The 22894-nt window shown below is 42.3% G+C and overlaps 1 protein-coding gene across 1 annotated transcript in view; it reads left to right on the top strand.

The window, feature by feature from the left end:
* Nucleotides 1-445: 445 nt before the first annotated feature.
* Nucleotides 446-22894, top strand: part of TTC27 (tetratricopeptide repeat domain 27) — a 191558-nt gene continuing 169109 nt past the window's right edge. The window contains exons 1-5 of the mRNA XM_039250329.1: nucleotides 446-715; nucleotides 2317-2494; nucleotides 2898-3027; nucleotides 10066-10206; nucleotides 15392-15494. Of these exons, the coding sequence (XP_039106260.1) occupies nucleotides 628-715; nucleotides 2317-2494; nucleotides 2898-3027; nucleotides 10066-10206; nucleotides 15392-15494 (640 nt within the window). The 5' untranslated portion in view covers nucleotides 446-627. The remainder of the gene's footprint in view (nucleotides 716-2316; nucleotides 2495-2897; nucleotides 3028-10065; nucleotides 10207-15391; nucleotides 15495-22894) is intronic.

Genomic DNA, 22894 nt, shown 5'->3' on the forward strand with positions numbered 1-22894 from the left:
TCTCTGCGGACGAGGTTCTTAACCCGGGGTTCGCGGACTCCACTTCAGAGGATCTCTAATTTGCCGAATGGTGCCCAAATGCTGACAGCAAGGGCCCGCGTGCATTTTGCCGGAAGGACCTGCGTCAGGTGGTCAGGAGGGTTCCGATCCCAAAAGGTTTAGGAATCAAGCCTTAGACGTTTCCTCTCCGCAGACCAAGACCGCAGCTTCAAGCCTCATTTCAATCCCAGTCCTCGGTGGCCGGTGCAAGAGGACTCCACGCCCCTCAGATCTTCTACAGCTCGCGCCCCCTGCCCACCCCTTTAGGGCAGACCCGCCCCCGAACCCGCCCATTCCCCCCCCTCGCGCTCAGAGCGGGGCGTCTCTACTGCGCATGCTCAGTACTAAGAACCTGGTTGGTCTCTTTGGCGGAAGCGTGTGTGTTTTTCCCAGGGTGTCCCGCGCTGCTGTCATGGCCGCGTCCGTGTGCATCTGTCTGCACATGGAGTTCTAAGGCTGCGGGTGTATTCACAGGAACTGTCACCACTGGATTTCGGCGTCTTTGTACCTTCCTTCTTTCACCTTCTTCAGTTGACTCCTGTGTGACCCTCGTAGGAACCTGTTTGCGCTGCAGGGGCGTCCAGGGACATGTGGGTACCGGAGCTGGCAGTGTTGAGGGGCTTCTCCACCGAGGCTGAGCGGCAGCAATGGAAGCAGGAGGGAGTAGACGAATCAGGTGAGAAAGGCGAACCTGCCAGGAACTTCGGGCAGCGTGTGGACTGTGAGGAGAAAGAGTGGCGGCGGCTGGGTTCTCAGTCTTCCTTGTTTGTTTTGTTTTTTTGCCCAAATCTAGTTGATTTCTGAAGGCTTTGGATTGTGGCATCCTTGATGTAGTGGGTGGGGTCCTTGGGCTCTGTGCTTGTCTTTACCCTACACTTCTCACTGCCTAGGTTCAGTGATGACAACGATGGCGATGTCAGCTACTTTTTTTTTTTATGTTTTATTTATTTTTGAGAGAGAGAGAGAAAGACACACACACACACACACACACACACACACACAATGCAAGCGGGGGAGGGTCAGAGAGAGAGACAGACACAGAATCCGAAGAGAGGTTCCAGGCTCTGAGCTAGCTGTCAGCACAGAGCCTGATGCGGGGCTTGAACCCACAAACTGCAAGATCATGACCTGAGCTGAAGCCGGACGCTTAACCGACTGAGCCACCCAGGTGCCCCTGTCAGCTACTTTTCTAAGTCCTTAACTTTCATTCAGTCATTTAATCCTTGTACTAGACATGTAATGTAGATACTACGTTTAAAAGCTTTTGCTGTTTAAATAATTTATTCAAGGTTCCACTTCTGAGAAACAAAAGCTGAAACGAGGCAGCAAAGATGTAATTCTTGTGAACGGTGCACATTTACCGGAGAGGTAGGGTTAAAAGGCATATTTACTAGTGATAGATGTAGGATATAGGCACATCTGCTTGTGGGATTTAGGGTGGATCCAGAAGAGAAATAACAATTTAGGACAGTATATAAGTGGTGTGTACGCAGTAGGCACTTCAGGAGAAAGGTAGTTTTTGAAGTCTGGTGACCTGGAAAGTTTCAGGGAAGAAGTCAGGCTTGAGCTGAATTTTGATTGAAGGATAAGACAGGTGGAGAAGAGCTTAGCAGGAGAAATCACAGGGATGTTCATGGGATGTTAGGGGAATAACGAGTGAACCAGCTGTTCCTCATGGAGTATAGTGTGGGCAGGAGGAGCCAGGTTATGAAAGGTTAGACCCCTGTTTATGGAAACTTTTCTCTGAGTAGGAATCTTTGAATTCCCAACAGAAGGGTGATAATACAGTAAAACCTTGGATTGCAAGTAACTAGTTCTGCGAGTGTTCCCGCAAGATGAGTAAACATTTCTAATCCATTTTAACTTGATGAATGAACGATGTCATTGTGTCACCTAATGCCACGTGATCACAACTGAGCCAATGGTTCTTGACATTTGCTTTGATATACAAGTGCTTTGGATTACAAGCATGTTTCCAGAACGAATTATGCTCCCAAACCAAGGTTTTACTGTACTTACTAAGGAGGAATACTATTCCTGGGTCCAGCTTCTACCTTGCTTCTCATCGTACGGATGAACTGCAAATTGTAGAAGAGGTGATGTTTGCAGAATGATGGCAATTTGTTCAGTGCTTTGTGATCAATGTATAGTAAGCATTCTAAGGTTATACTTTTTTTTTTTGCGTACTAAAATGGTAGATTTGCCTAATGGTGTCATCATTTACAATTTGAAAAAAATGTTTCTTTTGGACTATGGGACCAATTTTTTATATTGCAGAGAGTGGATCTTTCTTACAATTGCTGCTAGAAGGGAACTATGAGGCCATATTCTTAAATTCGTTGACTCAGAATATTTTTAACTCAACCACGATGACTGAAGAAAAGATTGACAGCTACCTTGAGAAGCAGATAGTAACATTCCTGGATTACTCAACAGATTTGGACACAGCTGAAAGGTAGAATTTTATTTGAAATTTTCATAGAGAAACAGACTGAGTACATTTACTAGGGTCTTGACAGTGTAAGACATTGATTTTACTAGTTGTTGGAAAACCTGTGCTGTCCAATATGGCAGCCTGCTAGTCACATGTGGTTGTTTAGTACTTGACATAGGGAGCGCAACTGAGGGACAGAGTTTTAAATTTCATTTAATTGTAATTAATTTAAATTTAAAAGAGCCTTATGTAGGCACAAGACATTGAGGCATAACTTGTTCAGGCTTCAGAAATTTTGTTTTGTAATACTTGGATTATCTCATTAAGTGTTGGTTAATATTTTACATTTTTCTTAAGAAAACTGAAATGGAATTGGTTGTGGTTACACAGCAGTTCATATTTGTTTCTTTATTCCTCCATATAGACAACAACTGATATTTCTCATCGGTGTAAGCAGTTTGCAACTTTTTGTTCAGAGTAACTGGACGGGGCCTCTCGTTGATTTACAACCTCAGGATTTTTTGCCATCCACTTTGTTCCAGCAATTCAGTGAGGTAGGCTTCTTGGAGATGTCATATGTAGTTACTATTGTGGTATTTTGTTTCTTTAGGAACTAGTCTTTATAACCTGGACTTAATAGCAGGTAGGAAAAGACATGACTGTGTAGCTTGTACAAAGCCTGCTAAGAATGCTTGTACATTGGTCAGATTTTCAGGTATTTCCAGAAGTTCCATCGTCAGTCTCAGACTCCTTGTGGAACTCTCCCCATTTATAGAGCACTCTTAGTTGCTCTTTTTATTAAAGCCCAGGCACCAGCACCAGTAGCCCAGGTGCAGATATTACCACAGTTAAATAAGGATCTTTTTTGGCAAAGCAGCAAAACTGGAAATCTGTGTAATTTTGTTGCAGGTAAGTTGTGCTGCTGTGCTTATGAATGGATCCCATGAGTGGTTTCCTTTATATTACAGATACTTTTTAATTTTTATTTATTTTTTAATTTTTTTAATGTTTATTTTATTTTTTTTATTTTTGAGAGAGAGACAGAGAGACAGAACATGAGCAGGGGAGGAGCAGAGAGAGAGGGAGACAGAATCTGAAGCAGGCTCCAGGCTCTGTGCTGACGTGGGGCTCAACTCACGAACTATGAGATCATGATCTGAGCCAAAGTCAGACGCTTAACCAACTGAGCCACCCAGGCACCCTTACAGATACTTTTTTAAAGTGCGTGGCACAGAGGTGCTCCATGGTGATAACAATTATTATCCATATATAAAGACAATATTACTGATTGGCATCAGCATGTTATCAGAACATGCAGTTCAATTCCGCAGTGATTTTTCAGCACATATGCATGGAGCTTAGTGAGTATGACATGCTCTCTAAGTGAAGTGTGGTGACTGTGATTTATCTAGCCGCCTCAAGATCTAGAAAAAGGGCTCCTTAGCATCCAGAACCTATGCAGCAAAAGTGACCTATTATCTGTTAGCTAGTTTCTCAGAATTAGAAGTAGCAAATGAAAAGGGAATGGAGTTATTAGAGATAAGTGTTAATAACCTGATAGTAGAGGGGCACCTGGCTGGCTCAGTTAGTGGAGTGTGTGACTCTTGATCTCGGGGTCATGAGTTTGAGCCCCATGTTGGGCATAGAGCTTACTTAAAAAAAATAAAATATATTAAAACATATCTGATGGTGGTGTGGAAAGAGAAGTACAAAAGTGGCCACAATCTGACAGCCACGGTAATTAGCGCTGTACGTGTGAGTGTAGTGAGTCACTATATTAGGTTGCAGTAGCGTAATTGAAATTCATAATCCTGGTCTTAAATCATTACTGAAAGGTTAAAGGATCTGCTGTATCTTATATCCAAGAAGGGAATTTTTTTTTAAGTAGGCTCCATGCTCAATATGGGGCTTGAACTCATGACCCTGAGATCAAGAGTCAGATGCTCTAAACTGACTTACCCAGGCAACTCTCTAAGAAGGGAATTTAATCTGCACTTTTCAAAGGTTTTCATCCAAAGGGATTAAACTAAAATCCCAAAGATTATGTGACTTTAAGAGATCTGCTTCACTTTTCTAGAACTTGGCTATTTATTTAAGAAAAAAGATTTTTTAATGTTTTTATTTATTTCTGAGAGAGAGACTGCATGAGCAGGGGAGGGTCAGAGAGAGAGGCAGATAGAGAGAGAAAGGGAGATGCAGAATCTGAACAGGCTCCAGGCTCTGAGCTAGCTGTCAGCACAGAGCCTTACGCGGCGCTCGAACCCACGAACAGTGAGATCATGACCTGAGCTGAAGTTGGATGCTCAACCAACAGCCATCCAGGCGCCCCAGAACTTTGCTATTTATATGGAACAACTCCCTCCCTCCCTTACTATGTATGAAATAGTTTCTGCCTCTTCACTCCTGTGGTGTAGGTTAAAAATTCACCATAGTCCTAAGTGTTTGCTGAGCATGGATATGTGGGGTGAGTGGGGCTTAATTCACATGTGTTCTATCAGTGTGAGGTGTTCTAGAGATAAGAAGATGGAGGCTCCCGGTGGTGAAGGAAACTTGTCAGAGGTCTTATAGCTGGGCAGTTGGAAGCCACATTTTCTGGGTCCAAATCTAGTTCTCTTTCTGCTCTACCCGCGTAGGAGCACCTGTAAAGTCAGGTAACAGCTCAAGGCAGTACAGACGTGGGTTACATGAGAGGCTTGGACTGTAAGAATATGAAATTAACCAAAGCAACCAGTATTGGCAGTGGGTGTGGCAGACAGTTTAGCTGGGAGTGGAGCGTGAGTTGAACCTGAAGGGTGACGAGGACGTGGACAGGTGGAGAAGAGGAGGGAATGCCGTCTGGGTGTGGCCATGTGAGCAGGTCAGAGGGGAGGAGAGCACGGTGTTTGTAGGGACAGGATGCTTTGAGCCTCTGATGAGACTCATGGGATTCAGGCCAGACTGTAGGAAACCTTGAGATTTTGACTTTAGTTTTTTTTTTTTTTTTGTGGAGCTACCTCATACATTCAAGAAAGCATATAAAGTGTATGCACTTTGTTCCCAGCACCCAGCCAGAGAAACATTAGCAGCATTGTAGAATAGAGCTTCCCTTCCCGACTGCTGTTCCCCGGATGTTGAGCCCCTGTACCATTGCAGTGTCTGTATGCAGGGGCCTGGGCTGGGTTGGGGGGTTGGCCTTTGAACTGGTCTCCTCTTGTTAGCAGTGTTTGCCAGGGCCCTGCTGTGCTCTACTAATAATAGCATCTTGTGTATATGCTGCGCCTTTGAAAAGGTAGGAAAGTGGGGTGCCTGGGTGGCTCAGTTGGTTAAGCGACCGACTTCGGCTCAGGTCATGATCTCACGGTTCGTGGGTTTGAGCCCCGTGTCAGGCTCTGCGCTGACAACTAGCTCAGAGCCTGGAGCCTGTTTCAGATTCTGTGTCTCCCTCTCTCTCTGACCCTCCCCTCCTCATTCTGTATCTCTCTCTCTCTCTCTCAGAAATAAATAAATAAATAGAAAAGGTAGGGAAGTACTGACCCAGAAGGTCCCCCGTGCTTCCGAAGTTCCCCTGTATGCTTCCTGCTGGCAAACTGACCCCCCTTCTGATTTTGTGTTAATCAGTCAGTTACTTTTCTTAATAGTTTTAGCACCTATGTAACTCTAGGAAACATACCGTTTAATTTTGCCAGTGTTTGAACTTTTATAAATGACACAAACCGTATGTCTTCTATGACTTGTTTGGCTCAGTGATATATTTTTGAAATTATACCATTATTCACTTTTACTGTTGTATAGTATTCCAGTTGTATGACTAGACCAGGATTTATATGTCTGTTCTACTCTTGGACATATGGTATGTTTCCTTCACCACCACCACCCCCCCCCCCCAACTATATTACATACACTGCTATTAGGAACATATCTTCTGGTAATGATTTGCAAGAATTTCAAAGCACAGCATACTGAAGAAATGACAGTGTTTGTTTGATGCAGTGTGTTAAATGGAGGAGGCCCTTGGGCTTTATTTAGGCACCCTGAGGGCTGAGGAGATGATCTTTAACACACCTGTAAACTCATCCCAGCAGGGAGTTGGGAAGCCTCTCTGTGGTATATATTTCCGTGGGTGGAATCGCTATGCCCTAGAGTATACACATGTTCAACTCTTGGTAATGTCAGATTGTTTTTATTTGTTTATTTGTTTGTATCAGGTAGTTTTTAAAGGAATACTCAAGGGGCCCCCTGGGTAGCTCAGTCTTTTGAACATCTGACTCTTGGTCTTGGTTTAGGTCATGATCTCATGGTTTGGGAGTTCGAGCCCTGCGTCCGGCTCTCCGCTGACAGTTGGGACCTGCTTGGGATTCTCTCTCTCTTTCCCTTTCTTTCTCTCTCCCTCTCCCGCTCTCTCTCTGCCCCTCCTGCGCGTGCTGTCTCTCAAAATAAGTAAACTTAAAAAATATAAAAGAAATACTCAGTTTATACTGTTTACTAGCAATCTGAGAATTTGGAAGGTATGGGAGTTGAAGTTTTTAAACACATGAATATTGTCATTTTCCTGTGCTGATTCATGATTTTTGGCTCTTGGAAGCACTGATGTTTGTGAATATACTTTATGGTCATAGAATGTAGTGACCAAAGCTTAATTCATTTTTCTTGCCCACAGATCTCTTCCTGCCCCTCAGCAAGGTTCAGGGCTATGCTAAGCATTAGCAAGGCTGCAGATACAGGGTCAGGATCCCTTCTAGCCTTCAGACTGGGACCACTACCTTATGGTGGCATGGCCTTGTCATTTTTAACACTGTTTTCTGACCTCTGATGCTAACCAGTCTTAGGAATAGCACTGAAGGTCCATGTCGGAGCAGTGCGTGAGCTGTGCTGATAGCAGAGAGCCTGATGTGGGGCTCAAACTCACAAACTGTGAGATCATGACCTGAGCCGAAGTTGGATGCTTAACTGACTGAGCCACCCAGGTGCCCCTAAACAAGCCTATTTCAAAGTGGCCCATTTCCCGAAACTTCTGGAAACACATTGAGAACTCAGTTGTAATATCACTGTCATATCTCAGGTGTAGGCAGAGGCTGATTTACTTAAGCAGAAGATAGGAAAACATTTCATTTCTCTCATGATGATGCAGGGTAGCGCTGGGAATAAAAATGTATTTATTTATACATTTCCTCATTTATTTATTTTTTGCCTTGTTACTACCATCTCCCGAGAGTTTTGAATTGAAGAGTAGGAGATTTAGTAACCGATCCCTGGCTTTGAGTATCAGAGGTAATGATACCCAGGTGGTATTTCATGGGCTCTCTCTACCTCTTAGTATAATTTTACATTTGTTACCCTACTAAATTACTTCTTTGCTGCTTCTCTTTAGGGATTTCATCTGCAAGAGAATGATCTAAATTTCTGTTAGAATGGTTAGATGTGTTTCTCATTTCAAAGTGATTAGAATACAGGTTATTTTTCTTTTTTTAAATGTCTACATATTTTTGAGAGTGAGCCATCGAGAGTGGGGGAGAACGGGAGAGGGGCAGAGACAGGGAGGCAGAGGGTCTGAAGTGGGCTCTGCGCTGTCAGCGCAGAGCCTGATGCAGGGCTCGAACTCACGAACTGTGAGATTACGACCTGAGCTGAAGTGGGATGTTTAACTGATGGAAGCACCCAGGTGCCCCGCATATTCTTTTCCTTAAAGGCATGTCATATCTTATTGTACTGTACCAGTTTAGTGAGGACTTTGGGAAGTAAGGGTGCTTGTGTCTTTATTTTGATGTCTTTGTAGGACAGAGAACTCGACGAGGCTGCAGCTCCAATCTCGGCCCATTAGGCAGGTTCTCCTCCCAAGTTCTGAAGTGAGTGTATCTGCTGCTGTATTTGGCCCCTCCACGTGGGGGTCTCACAAGACACCTTGCACTCACGGGTCTCTGCCTGAACTCATGGTGAGGGTCTCCCCACATCCGGCCCCCTTCCAGAGTCTGTATCTCAGTAGCGACGCCACTATTAGGTAGTGGTCCCAGTGCAAAGGCTAGAGGCGGTCCTGGCCCCGTGCTGGCATTCTTCCTAAGGCTTTGCAGAGCCCTGGACCTTGCCCAGGGGCAGGAAGAGGTCTGTGGGGAAGGCAGCATGGGGTGCTCCAGAGAACACTGATTTGGGACTTGGAAAACAGGCTGGAATCCCTCTGTTCAGACACTGACTCCTGTGTGATTTTTGACTGCACTCAACATCTGTATCTGCTTCCTTCTTTTTTTTTAAAAATTTTAAAAATGTTTTGTTTATTTCTGAGAGAGAGAGAGAGACAGCGTGAGGAGGAGAGGGTCAGAGAGAGAGGGAGACACAGACTCGGAAACAGGCTCCAGGCTCTGAGCTAGCTGTCAGCACAGAGCCAGATGCGGGGCTCGAATCCACGAACCATGAGATCATGACCTGAGCCGAAGTCGGACACTTAACCGACTGAGCCACCCAGGTCCCCCGTATCTGCTTCCTTCTAAAATTGAGGTAGTTGTAATAACTTCAAAATAGTTTTTTGCCGACGAAGAAGGGAGGACAGCGGATGAACCCACAGCTATTTCTTTCTTGCCAGTATCGAATGCTTCAGCAATATATTGAGCCAGGCACTGGCAATATTTGGATTATTTAATTTAATCCTGACAGGAACTCTATAAGGTGTGGGTTCTATGATTTCATATTGTAGTTAATGATGTTTCAGTTAAAAAAAAAAAATCTAGGGGCGCCTGGGTGGCTCAGTCAGTTAAGCGGTTGAGCTACTGACTTCGGCTCAGGTCATGATCTCACGGTTTGTGAGTTCAGGCCCCACGTCGGGCTCTGTGTAGATAGCTCAGAGCCTGGAGCCTGTTTCAGATTCTGTGTCTCCCTCTCTCTATCTCTCCCCTGCTCATTCTCTCTCTCTCTCTCAAAAAAAAAAAAAAAAAAACTATACCCACAAACTAACAAGAGGCAGAAAAAGGACACTGTCCTGTGTCTGTGACCTTGGAGCTCGTGTTTCTAATGGGGAAGCAGTCTGCTGCCTGTTTTGTGACAGTCGTCAAAACTATACAGCACATGTTTTAGCAAACGCAGGCACCTTGACCAGTACAGAAAATCAGGAGTGGATTTTTCAGATGCATCTCTTTTTTTGCAGCCTTCTGTTCCCACTGGCCCATGGTTTTAGGCCCTTTCAGCATTTGGTACGTAAGACCTAGCTGGCCATTTTGCTTAGGAATTATGGGGCAGACATGCTTTGTAATGACTTTTGCCAGCTAATGCAGCATATGTGAAACGTGTTAATATAAGTACTTAACGTAGGGGTGCTTTTTGCTGAGATGATATTTTGTTGTAAGTAAATCCATAAAGTCATGAAACCTCTTCAGTACTAGCACTTTCTTGACTTCCCCATTCCTCTGAAGTGCCGGCACATAGGTGGCCATCTGTCAGGGCAGCCTGGGTTTATAGGTCTCTGGGGCGTCTGTAATGTTATGATTCTGTCCATTGCCAATTGCTGTGTAATAGTTTAATGCCTTTGTTTCAGAGTTGAATTAACTGGAAAATATGTGTTATTGTAAGACCTATAAAGATTAATATTTTGTTAAATTATGTCATCTTGGCTTACGTATTTTTTTTTTCAGGTCAAAGGACTGGATGCGGTTGTTCTGAATCTGCTTATTCTAGATGGAGAATCAGTCTACAGCCTGACCTCAAAGCCCATACTGCTCTTATTAGCACGAGTTATTCTAGTGAATGTAAGACATAAACTGACAGCCATTCAGGTAAGGGAAGAAAAGACGGCAGGTGGTTCATACCCAGGGTTGGCAGTGTTTTCGTGTGTTTTCTAAGTCTTTTTTAGGTGTATCATTTATTTATTTATTTATTTATTTATTTATTTATTTATTTTTAACAGCTCATTGTCAAGTTGGTTTCCATATAACACCCAGTGCTCATCCCCGCAAGTGCCGCCCTCCTCCATGCCCATCACCCCACTTCTCCTCCTCCCCACCCCCATCAGCCCTCAGTTGTTTCTCATTGCCATGTAGTATTTCATCGTATAGATAAACCACATCCTCTTGACCCATTCGTCAGTTGATGGACACTTAGGCTCTTTCCATGTTTTGGCTATTGTTGAGAGTGCTGCTGTGAACATTGGGGTCCATGTGCCCCTATGCATCAGCACTCCTGTATCCCTTGGGTAAATTCGTAGCAGTGCTATTGCTGGGTCCTAGGGGAGTTCTATTGTTAAATTTTTAGGTGTATCATTTTAAAATCTAATGAAAACAGGGGCGCCTGGGTGGTTTAGTCAGTTGAGCGTCTGACTTTGGCTCTGGTCATAATCTCACGCTGTGTGAGCTTGAGCCCTGCAAAGGGCTCTGTGCTGACAGCTCAGAGCCTGGAGCCTGCTCGGATTCTCTGTCTCCCTCTCTCTCTGCCCACCCCTTTCCACCGCACCCCCTCCCACTTGTGTGCTCTCTCTCTCTCTCTCTCTCAAAAATAAATAAATGAACTTAAAAACATCTGAAGATTAAAATCGAATGAAAATAAAAAAACTTTCTCCTTTTGTGAGATTTATCTAATATAGAATGAGAGTATATTTAAATTATTATATAATCCCTTTAAAAGGATTGTATAGATGTATGGTGCATATATAAATGTTGATTCTCTCGATCTTCAAGGTTTGAAAACATCCTTCATGGTCTTTCATGAATTTCCTGTAGGGATAATGAGCAGTAGGCAGGACTTTAGTACTCTTGCAGTCGATCCTAATTACTGTTTCGTGGCTCACATCCTACCTTGGTTCATTATTGCCGTTGGATTTAGTAGAGCAATTGTTGAGTGTCTTTTGTGTTGTTTCTTTAGGTCACATATACATTAGTGAGAAGACCTGCTCATACTCACAGAAAGCCACGATGCTGTAGGAGTGACAAGAGAGTGAATCCAGGGTATTTCTTACAGGGTAGTTTGTGCAAAACATACTGCTCTGAGAAGGATCTAGACATGGGCAGGACGCGATTTCTTACCTTATTGAGTAGATGGTGGGCAGCGTTAAGCTAGGGATGACCTACGTGAATTCAGTGGACTGTGTTTGCAAAGGAGGTGATACAAAGATTATGCTGGAAGTTCAGAGCAGGGAAGACACTACTGCCCCCCTATGCCCACCGCACCCCCTGCCTCTGGGAGGTTCTTGCTGGAGTTCTCCCAGCTGAGCTGCTGCCTGGAGTGACAAGAGAGATACAGACGAGTCTTTGGAGGGTTAGTGAAGGTCACCGCATGTCCGGAGTGCCTTGTAGCTCCTCAGGCTGCGCTGTGCTCTGAAAGCAGCTGTGGACAGTTTGTAAATGGATGGGTATGTCCGAACCAATCAAGCTTTATTTATGGACACTGAAATTGAAATTTTATATACTTTTCATATGTTGCAAAATATTCTTTTTTCTTTTTTCCAGTGTTTTAAAAATGTTAAAAGTGTACTTAGTTCTTAGGCTGTACAAAAACAGGAGTGGGGTGGATTTGGCCTGCAGACTGTATGTTTGCTGACTCCCGTCCTAATTGTGGCAACTTGAGGATGTGGACTCATGTCACCAGAAATGATAGATCTAAATTTTATGTGAAACCTCCCTGATTTCTAAGTGTTGGCTGAAGATTTTTAAGAGACACAGTATTTCAGTGGGCAAAATGTAGACTTGGGCTGTACTGTTTAAGGGCTTATTTTCCCAGGTATTTCATTTTAGGCAAAGAAGAGGTAAGAAGGCAAGTTTTGCCTCTTTCAGTGACTGTCATGAAAGCCAGAGGGATTGGAATCCCTATACTGGAAGGGGTTTTACTAGGTGGTTTTTAACATGTTAGAGTAGATCTAAGGCCTGTCTTTGTTTAGCCGTGTTAGCTCGAGTAAAAGAATTGTTCTAGAGTTGATCTGAGTGAAATGCTCTCTTGTAGAATGACTAGTATTTGGCTCTGAGGAACGTATCACTGAGTCACGGGGCTGCCAGATGGCATTACTTTCCTAGTAGTGAGACTAGAGTCGTAAATGAGTGAGACAGTTTTAAATTTTGTTGGTGGAAAACTTTCCTCAGCATGTATGTTCAGCATCTTTAAAAAAAAAAAGATATGTGTACTGTCAACTTAGGAGAACAAGTAAATATGTGAACACTGGTTGCAGATGTCATACTTTGTGGGGTTGGAGAGATAAGTTTTCTGAATTTCTTGGCAGGCACAAACAGCTTTCGACTTGGGCTTACGACCCTGTTTTCTTGTTATGCATCACCGTGCGACGATCCCTGTGCGCTGAAAACATGAGTGTTTTTTTCTCGTTGGGTCTTTCATGTCATTTTCTAAATGATGATTTAAAAAGGACTTCTTTGATAAAGATAAAATAGTAAAGAAGTGTCCCCGTACTTATACAAGTTAATTTTAACCTTTTCAAGTTAGCTTTGAATAGGCTTACTCATAAAGAATGTATCAAGTTGTTTATAATGATATTTTTGTGGGACTCTAAGAGAAGGTGGTTTTCCCTGAACCTCAACCTGTGAAGTATATAGACTAGCATTAGTAATATGTAAATGTTGAGGAAAAACAGTCTTGGCTTTGAAGTCAGACTAGAGTTTGTCTGGCTCAGCTGCTTAACAGCCGTGTGACGTTTCGCTAGTTAATTTCTCTGGAATATCAGTTTTCCCTTATTTATAGTTATTTTGAAAATGGACCAAGCTGGCAAGGATTTATTGGGTGACTTTTGAGTACACTTATGCTTCCTGCCTTCTAGAAGGTTATTGACTAGTGTGACTTCCCAATTAGAACATTCTGTAATAAGCGCTAAAATCAGACAGGATCTAGAAACTAGAGCAAGGCTTCAAGTTTCTTTTTTTATTAATGCCTCAGATTTTCTGTTAAGCAATTCTTGGCAAACAGAAAAGGGCACTTTTATTTTCTAGTAGAAAAATAGGTTATGCTTTCATTATTTTTTTCGCACTCCCTCTCACCCCAAATAAAGATTTCGGGTTAAGAGTTAATTTATAGATCTGATTTTTATTTTTAAATAGTCGTTTTTTAAAAAATTATTTATTTATTTATTTTTAGTGTTTATTAATTTTTTGAGAGAAAGAGGGAGATAGAATCTGAAGCAGGCTCCACGCTCCAAGCTATCAGCACAGAGCCTGACGCAGGGTTCGAAACTGTGAGATCATGACCTGAGCTGAAGTCGGCTACCCAATGGACTAAGCCCCCAGGCGCCCCTAGATCTGATTCTTAAAGGTTCAGCATCTGATGTCATAGGTTTTTTTTAAAAGGGCAGTCAGTCTCTTTGACTGGCCATGTCCAAAGAGAGAATCCTAAGCAGGCTCCATCCTTTGTCAGCACAGAACCTGCACCCATGCAGGGCTGGATCCCACAAACTGTGAGGTCATGACCTGGGCCAACATCAGAAGTAGGATGCTTAACCGACTGAGCCACCCAGGTGCCCCAGTAGGTATTGCTTAAAAAAAAAAAAAGGAAAAATTAATTTTTTATACTTTCATGCAGTATATTCAAAGTGGCATAGTTATTATACTTTAGGTGATTCAATGCATGATCATACTTGATATTTTAATGAACCTGTCAAAAATATCTAATACTTCTGACTTGCACACTCACCCATACACTCTTCACACATGCACACATACAGTCATGTGTGCATAGTGGAAGATCCAGAAGATTATAAACCTTTGTCATGGATCTTTCCAGGGGAGGAGAATGGCACTGAAGCAGCAGAAGAGAGACTTTCACTCTTCATGCTTCTGTATTGGCTTTTTGTTGTTTGTTGTTTTCTGTTCGTTTTTTAAAATAAGGATCAGAGTATTTTTATTTTTATTATTTTTTTAATGTTTCTTTTGAGAGAGACACCGAGAGCATGAGTGGGGGAGGGGTAGAGAGAGAGGGAGAGACAGAATTCCACGCGGGCACTGTGGTGTCAGTGCAGAGCCTGACGTGGGGTTCCAACTCACAAACCATGAGATCATGACCTGAGCCAAAGTCAAGAGTCAGATGCCCGATTGACTCAGTTCCCCAGGGGCCCCAGTGATGAAGTGTTTTTGAAATAGTGATCAAGTAAGAATAGCATTACACAATAGAGAAAAACCTGTGTTCTCAGCCATAGTCCAGACAATGTATGAAATGCAGTCTCTATCCTCAAGAATGTTTGGACCAGGTAGAGTTACACAAAACAAGAGCTGCCCAATGTGGTGCTAACTTTTAGGAACTGTGTAGAAGTTCAGAGAAGGGAGAGACCAACGTGTGCCACACTCGTGGGAGAAGGCTTCGTGGAAGGGTCTCACAGGGGGTGGAATTGTCTTAGTTTTGGGGAGTGTTTGAATCCAGGGTATTTCTTACAGGGTAGTTTGTGCAAAATATATTGCTCTGAGGAGGCTCTAGACATGGGCAGGACGTGATTTCTTACCTTATTGAGTAGATGGTGGGCAGCGCTGAAAGCTAGGGATGACCTACGTGAATGCAGTGGACTGTGTTTGCGAAGGAGGTGGTACAAAGAATATGCTAGAAGTTCAGAGCGGGGAAAACACTACTGCCCCCCTACGCCCACCACACCCCCTGCCTCCGGGAGGTTCTTGCTGAAGTTCTCCCGGCTGAATTGCTGCCTGGTTTATGGCGTGGAGGGGGTGCCACGGAGGAGAAGGGTGCTGACAGCAGCAGGGATTTTAAAGGAGGAGATGGTAAGTTCCAAATGGCATCAGGGAGCCCAGCTGCCTTAAAATACAGGCTCTGAGGGAGTGGAGCTGAGGGCTTGTTCTTGCACAAGAGGGAGAAGTGGATTTGGGTATTCTTACTAATGACAGAGCAGTGGGCGGATGAGTTTGTTGAAGAATAAGTTTAATTTCACAAATGTTAAAAAAAATATTCTAAACACTAGTTTTAAGTAATGTAAAAATTGCTTTCCAGAGGGGCCTTTACTTGCAGCTTACCTGGACTTTCTTTCCCTAGAGCTTGCCCTGGTGGACGCTGAGATGTGTGAGTCTGCACCAGCAGTTGCTTGAGGAGCGCTCACTGCAGCTCTTTGCTCTTGCTGGAGACTGCATCCGGGAAGGTATGTAGCCGATTTTGTTTGATGCGGGCACGCAGCTCCCTGCCAAGTTCTCAGCTGACACGTTCCTTTTCCGTTTAGATTTTTAGAGGTAACAGTAACTTCTTGGTTGATGAGGGTTTTTTTTCTCCCATTTATTTCTGGATGTGGAATATCACAAATTATTAGGGTGTCAGGTTATGGAATTTCTTTTCACCTTTCAATTTTAAAAGAAGTCATCACCGTAATTTATATTACCTATTTAGAAAGTGATTCATTTTATGTAGGTCACCATGATTATATCACAAATTGCTTACAAGTATTTTAATTTTTTTCCTGTGCTTTAATCTGAGAAGCCTCTTTGTAAAACTTTCTTTTAGAAAATTCCTTAACTAATGGAGTAAATTGTGCCAAATGACATGCAGAATAGAACATTCTTTATCCTCTGTCTTATCAAGTACATGAAGAAAGCCTTTGTTTTTTTTCCCATTTGGTAGAAAATACATTTTCCTGAGGATGACAATAGGTGGAGAGATGTTTTTACACTTTATATTACTTTTTATTATAAGATGTTATACACACACACAAAAGTGCCAAAAGTATAAATGAAAGTAGAAAGCGCGCACCTCTGTCAGTGCCTCCCACAGCCTCTGCTCTAGAAGCCCTGCACGTTCCCTAGGGAAGCATTTTGAAAAGAGAAGCCTCTTGGGTACCTTGACACTTGGTTTCCCTGGGCTTTTGGAATGATTCTTCTTGGCGAAAGTTGCCAAACAAAGTAAAACAAAACCAGATTCTCTCGTAGTGAAGGAATACTTGAACACAGATGAACTTGGACTTGGTTACAGACTTCAGAGTTACAGAGAAGGGGTTCGACCTTAGGTGTGTCTGATTCCAAAGCCCACAATCCTTTCACCACAGCAAGAGTGTGCATGGCGTGAGTACGTACGCACGTGCATATGTGTGTACAGTACTCCCCCTTCTCCACGGTCTCTACCTCCATGGTTTCGGTTACCTGCAGTCATCTGCGGCCTGGAAGCAGGTCACCCTCCTTCTGACCTGCTGTTAGAAGGTTAGCAGAAGCCTTATGCTACATCACGATGCCTGTACCACGCACCTCACTTCCTCTCATCACGCGGGCATTTTATCATCTCACATCATCTCAGAGAAGGGTGAGCAAAGTAAGATATTTTGAGAGAGAGAAAAGGGTTCAGTACCACTGGATTTCACATATATACTGGGGTCCTGGGACCTGTCCCCATGGATAAGGAGGGCTGCATGGGGGAGGCGGTGGCTTCCATCACCTGGGTGGGTAAGCAGTGATCTGTACTTGGTGGAGTAGCACATTCATGAAGGCATACAGTAACCCTTGACATGTGTGCATGTGTCATTACAGGAAGCTCCTGTGCCTTTCTGGAGTCCTTTTCCTTCAAGGGTACATCTGTGTAGTATAGTAGGGGCGCCTGGGTGGCTCACTTGGTTAAGCGTCCGACTTTGACTCAGGTCATGATCTCACGGTTTGTGGGTTCGATCCCCGCATTGGGCTCTGTGCTGACAGCTAGCTCAGAGCCTGGAGCCTGCTTCAGATTCTGTGTCTCCCTCTCTCTCTGACCCTCCCCTGCTCACGCTGTCTCTCTCTCAGAAATAAATAAAACATTAAAAAAATTAAAAAAACCAAAATAAACAAAAAAAGGATTTTAGGTAATGCAAAGCTGTGCAACAAGCAAGGGCATGTTAGATCAAACTTTGTGTGTGTGTGTGTACAAAAAATATGTATATTTTTAAAATAAATGAATAGGTACACACACACACACACACATATATTCTGCTATGGGATGTAAACCTGACATATGATAGATTAGTTGTTTTATTACAGGTATGGAGTTTACTTTTTTTTAACATTTTATTTATTTCTGAGAGAGAGAGACAGCGTGAAAAGGGGAGGGTCGAGAGAGAGGGAAACACAGTGGAGTTTACTTTTCTATACAATGTTTTTTTTCTATACAATTTCTATACAATGTTTTTGTATATTTCTGTACAGTGTTTTTTCTATACTATACATATATATTTTACATTTGTTTATTTTGGGAGAGAGCGAGCGTGAGCAGGAGAGAGGCAGAGAGGAGGGGACAGAGGCTCCCAAGCCAGCTCTGTGCTGTCAGCAGTGGGACTGACATGGGGCTCGAACTCATGAACCATAAGATCGTGACCTGAGCCAAAATCAGGTGCTCAACTGACTGAGCTTCCCAGGCACCCCTATACCATAGTATTTTTTAAGTAACAGAACTGAGAAACAGACTCTCCCTTTTTTCTACCAATAGTTTTGATTTAATGCTTTTTTTTGGATTATAAAAGATTTTTATGAGCAGATTTAGCCTACTGAACCATCTTTATTTTCACTAAGACTGTAGATTCTATGGATTGGAGCTCCTGGATGCTGTTTTTTTTGTATGCTTGTTTTTTGTTTTGTTTTTTTTTTAAACTTCTTTCTGCTTGGCATAGTGGCTGGAAAATAATAAATATTTAGTACCTATGTTGAATACACAACAGCTAAGGTTTATTGAGGCCTTTCTACTTGTACTTTTTTTTTTTTAAAGATAAGGCTTTTTTTTTTTTAATGTTATATTTATTTCTGAGAGAGAGACAGTGTGAGCAGAGGAGGGTCAGAGAGAGATGGAGACACAGAATCCGAAACAGGCTCCAGGCTCTGAGCTGGCAGTCAGCACAGAGCCCGACGCGGGGCTCGAACCCACGAACCGCAAGATCATGACCTGAGCTGAAGTCGGATGCTTAACCAACTGAACCACCCAGGTGCCCCTCTACTTGTACTTTTAAGGAAGAAGTTTGAGAACTCCTCTTTTCTCCATCTCAGTAGCAACTTTTATCTGACTTCTGTACAAGAGTTTTTCACAAAGTGGAATATTATAGGGGCACCCTGGTAGGTCAGTCGGTTAAACATCTGATTCTTGAACCCATCTCAGGTCTTGATGGCAGGGTTGTGAATTCAAGCCCCATGTTGGGCTCCAAGTTGAGTATGGAGCCTACTTAAAAAAAAACAAAACTGGACTATTACAGCAGTTAGGAGAAAAATTGATCCTACCCAGATGCCATATGGACTCTGAATCTCTCCTAATAGCATTGCCTAAGGGTGGAGTTCTCTTCAGAATGAACTACAAAGTGAACTCTGGAGAAAATGAAGACCTGACGCCCCATTTAGCAGATGTGTTTTCCTCTGTATTCACTAAAATGGAAACTGTGTAGACTGAGTCTCCCCCATTCATGCCATTGCCTATTTTTAAAAAAATTTTTTAAGTGTTTTTTATTTATTTCTGAGAGAGAGAGAGAGAGACAGCATGAGCAGGGGAGGGTCAGAGAGCGAGGGAGTCACAGACTGAAACAGGCTCCAGGCTCTGAGCTGGCAGTCAGCACTGAGCCCGACGCAGGGCTCGAACCCACGAACCGTGAGATCATGACCTGAGCCGAAGTAGGACGCTCAACCGACTGAGCCACCCAGGTGGCTCAACCATTGCCTATTTTTGAAATGACGTGAGACATACTCCATAAATGAACGTAGTGCAAAGGAGGAAGGAGAGTGGGGATGAGCTTCTAACTTATGAAATTGGGTAAAGTTTTGAAAGGCAAGGATGACTTGAACATCATTGATAGTAATGGGGAGAAGAAGTTGCCTTTTCCAGAGGATAGTAAAAGTGTTTGAAGTAAGATTGCATCAGGATTCAGCCCACTGTTTAATTTTGTAGAAAGGTAATTACATTATACTATTTAGGATATCATAAAGTTTCCTATGCTTCATTATACTTTTATGGAAAATTGGTAAGTGAACCAAAAAGATGTCACTGGGAGTTGTTTTTTCTTTTTATAGAAATCAAATTTGATGCACTTGTTATAGCAAAAGTCACATTTCTTCCCCTATTCCCATATTATATAAATTTGCATTTATGGCTACATTTTTTACCACAGCTCAGTGACTAATGTTTATAATTATTATTTCTTAAAAAATTTTTTTTAAATGTTTTATTTTATTTTTTGAGGGACAGAAAGAGACAGAGCACAAGCAGGGGAGAGGCAGAGATAGGGAGACACAGAATCCAAAGCAGGCTCCAGGATCTGAGCTGTCAGCACAGAGCCTGATGCAGGGCCCGAACCCATGGATGTGAGATCATGACTTGAGCCGAAGTGGGACACTCAACCAATTAAGCGACCTAGCTGTCCCTATAATTATTTATTATTAAGAAAAGAAAAAATAACATTCCTTAAGTGCCATTTTATTTTATTTTTATTTTTTTATTTGAGAGAGAGAGAGCAAGTGGGGGAGAGGATCAGAGGGAGAGATTGAGAATCTTAAGCAGGCTTCATGCTCAGTGTAGAGTCCGATGCAGGGCTTGATCCCACGACCCTGGGATCATGACCTGAGCTGAAATCGAGTTGAATGCTCAACCGACTGAGCCACCCAGGCCTCCTCCTCCCCCTTATGTGCCGTTTTAAAAAGGAAGGACCATATGGTATGTTTTAGAGAGAATTCTGTTCTATGGGGTAGAATTAAGTTTCCAGACAGAAAGGGTTAACTAAGATATGGAAAATATGACTTGTAAGTGACTCATTCCCCAAGGGGTCTTGATTCCTTTCTGCAATATATTTCAGCATATCATTTACTTTGCCTTACAAGTTAGCATTTTTTATGTTGCTGCTCTAGGCTGATCAACGACATTTTTCATTTTATCTAGTCATAAATTGGTCCATTTTGGCTATGTTTAAGTAGGTCTGCAGATAGTCTTAAACTGCAACATTTCATAAACAATTTTATTTAAAAAAATGTTTTGTTCTGGGATTTCACCCAAATGTTGACCAGGCAGTCGGTTAGAACTGAAATATTGCTCAGTGTCCAGAGAAGGATATTATATTTGAAATGTTGCCCTTGAAGGATCATCAGAAAGTTGGCAGGCTTTTTTTCAGTCCATGAAACATAAGTAAGGATTTCACGAATAATTGTGATCTTATATTTTTGTCCAGGAATGTGACATCAGCACAGTATACTGGAATAGAGCCCATCACACGGTCCGCAGAACTTTGCTGGACTGATCACATCTATGAAATGAGTAAGAGTCTTGCAAAGTATGCCCTGCAGGGTGATCTAGGCACTCTTCATGATGTCACACCAGTGAAACCATGATTCTCTGAAAGATGGCTTAGATGCACACACAACCATTTATTGTGGGAGCTCATACCGGAAATGCATTCAGTATAGTGCATCAGATGTAATATTGTAATTTAGCTGTTTGAAAATGAGCTTATGAAGTTAGTTAGTGTCTAAGAGAAAACAGGTTGAAATGCTTTGTCCAAGAGTTCTACTATAACATTTACAGACAACTCTGTGACTCTAGGGTTAGATTGTTTCCTCATCAAAAGAGCTGATCAAGAGATTAGTCTCTTGGTCACCAAGAGTGCACTGATTTAACAAACAAATGATGCCTTGGAATGAGTGTTATTAAGTATACTAAACTTATTAATTATAATTATCCCTAGGAATTTCATTTTATTTTATTTTATTTTATTTTTTTTTTAAATTTTTTTTTTTTTATGTTTTATTTATTTCTAGGAGAGAGAGAGAGACAGCGTGAACAGGGGAGGGTCAGAGAGAGGGAGTCACAGACTGAAACAGGCTCCAGGCTCTGAGCTGGCAGTCAGCACAGAGCCCGACGCGGGGCTCGAACCCACGAACCGCGAGATCATGACCTAAGCGAAAGTCGGACGCTCAACCGACTAAGCCACCCAGGCGCCCCTAGGAATTTCATTTTAACATAGCATTAAAATAATCTTATAAGAAGAGATTTTTGACTTTAGCATACCTTTTAAATGTATTGGTTGACGTTTGTATCCAGAAGGTCATGAATATTCATTTCCATGGAGAACCTATTGATTTATTAAAATAATAAATATATGTCTACTGAGTTGACATGTTCTTCTCTTTACTTAAACTTTGAGTCATCCAAAGCACAAAACTGTGTGTTCATAATTGACTCATTGTTTTCCATAATACTGTGGGTCTAGCCAGTTTTTAAATCTTATCAGTTCTTCCCCTAAGGATCCCATGTACATCCATTCCTACCACTCTTATCCTAGGCCATGTCTGAAATCTTTAGTTTGGAAAGGACCTTTAGAGATTATTTTGTTGAGATAACTAACTCATTTGACAAAGTTTGACTTGTGACTCACGTTGCGCAATAGCCAGACCTATGATGTAGAGTTTGTAACTCCAAGTCCCATCCACTCTTCTTTCCATTACATTTCTGCACCTGGTCAGTAGGGGAGAATTCTAGTATCTAATAATGCTAATGCAGCTAACATTCCTACAGTGCTAGCACTGTTCTGAGTCTTTAAGTATATGCACTAGTTTATTCCTCACAACAACTGTTGTTCTATGAAATAGAACTGTTGTTCTATGAAATAGAACTGAAGACTGAAGAGTTGACAGAGGATGGTAGGGCAGTGGATATGGTGTGCTTTTTTTCTTAAATAGCTTTTTTGAAGTATAATTAACCTCCAGTATTTACTCATTTTAAAGTGTGTGATGACATTTTATATATGTGTACACCTGTGAAATTATCACAATCAAGACAATTAACAGAACATGCTGTTTTAAGATCTGGCTTTTAGATTCTCCTCTGTCACTTAGACAACTCATCTGACTTCCGAACCAAGAATTCTTTCCATGTAAACTGCTCTTTGAATCCTTCCCAGGTGTAAAATAATGTGATTCTTCTTAGGCCAGCTTTCCGCTCATCCTGATGCTGGAATCCATTGGAAGATTGTAGCCAAAAGAGTTATTTCCTCTTTCCTCGGGCACTTTGCGAAATTACTTTGAGAGAGAATGCATTCCGTTGTTAGGATCCATAATTGCTGCAAAGTGCGTCCTTTTACTAATTAAAAGCATCTGTGATTTTGTCACTTGTAACTGCTGGCCAGAGCTGTGCTATCTGATACAGCAGCCACTAACTATTTGTGACTATTTAAATTTAAATAAGTAAATGAAATGACATAAAAAATTCAGTTCTTCAGTTTCACTAGCCACATTGGGAGTGCTCAGAAGCCACATGTAGCTCCTGTTTTGGACACTGCTGCTGAGAATATTTACATTGTCAGGGAAAGTTTTGGACAGGACTGCTATTGAGCAACAGACAATGACAGGATAGGTCTGTCCTTTCTATATGATCAGCCCCCAGTTACTTAAGGCTTCTGTCACTATCATTTCACATTTGAAGGGTTACCCCTGACTTGTAGGCTCTTTCTTGGCCTTCTACATTAGTACCAGATTGGTTTTCCTAAATACCATGTACATCATGTCACTTGTTTTTGACTAGAAAAGTCTTTAAATATTCCAGGTTTTATCTTTGATTTTGTATTTTCTACTG

The sequence above is a fragment of the Hyaena hyaena genome, unplaced genomic scaffold, assembly GCF_003009895.1.
Source record: "Hyaena hyaena isolate Hyena2069 unplaced genomic scaffold, ASM300989v1 scaffold_362, whole genome shotgun sequence".
In the NCBI taxonomy this organism is placed as follows: domain Eukaryota; kingdom Metazoa; phylum Chordata; class Mammalia; order Carnivora; family Hyaenidae; genus Hyaena; species Hyaena hyaena.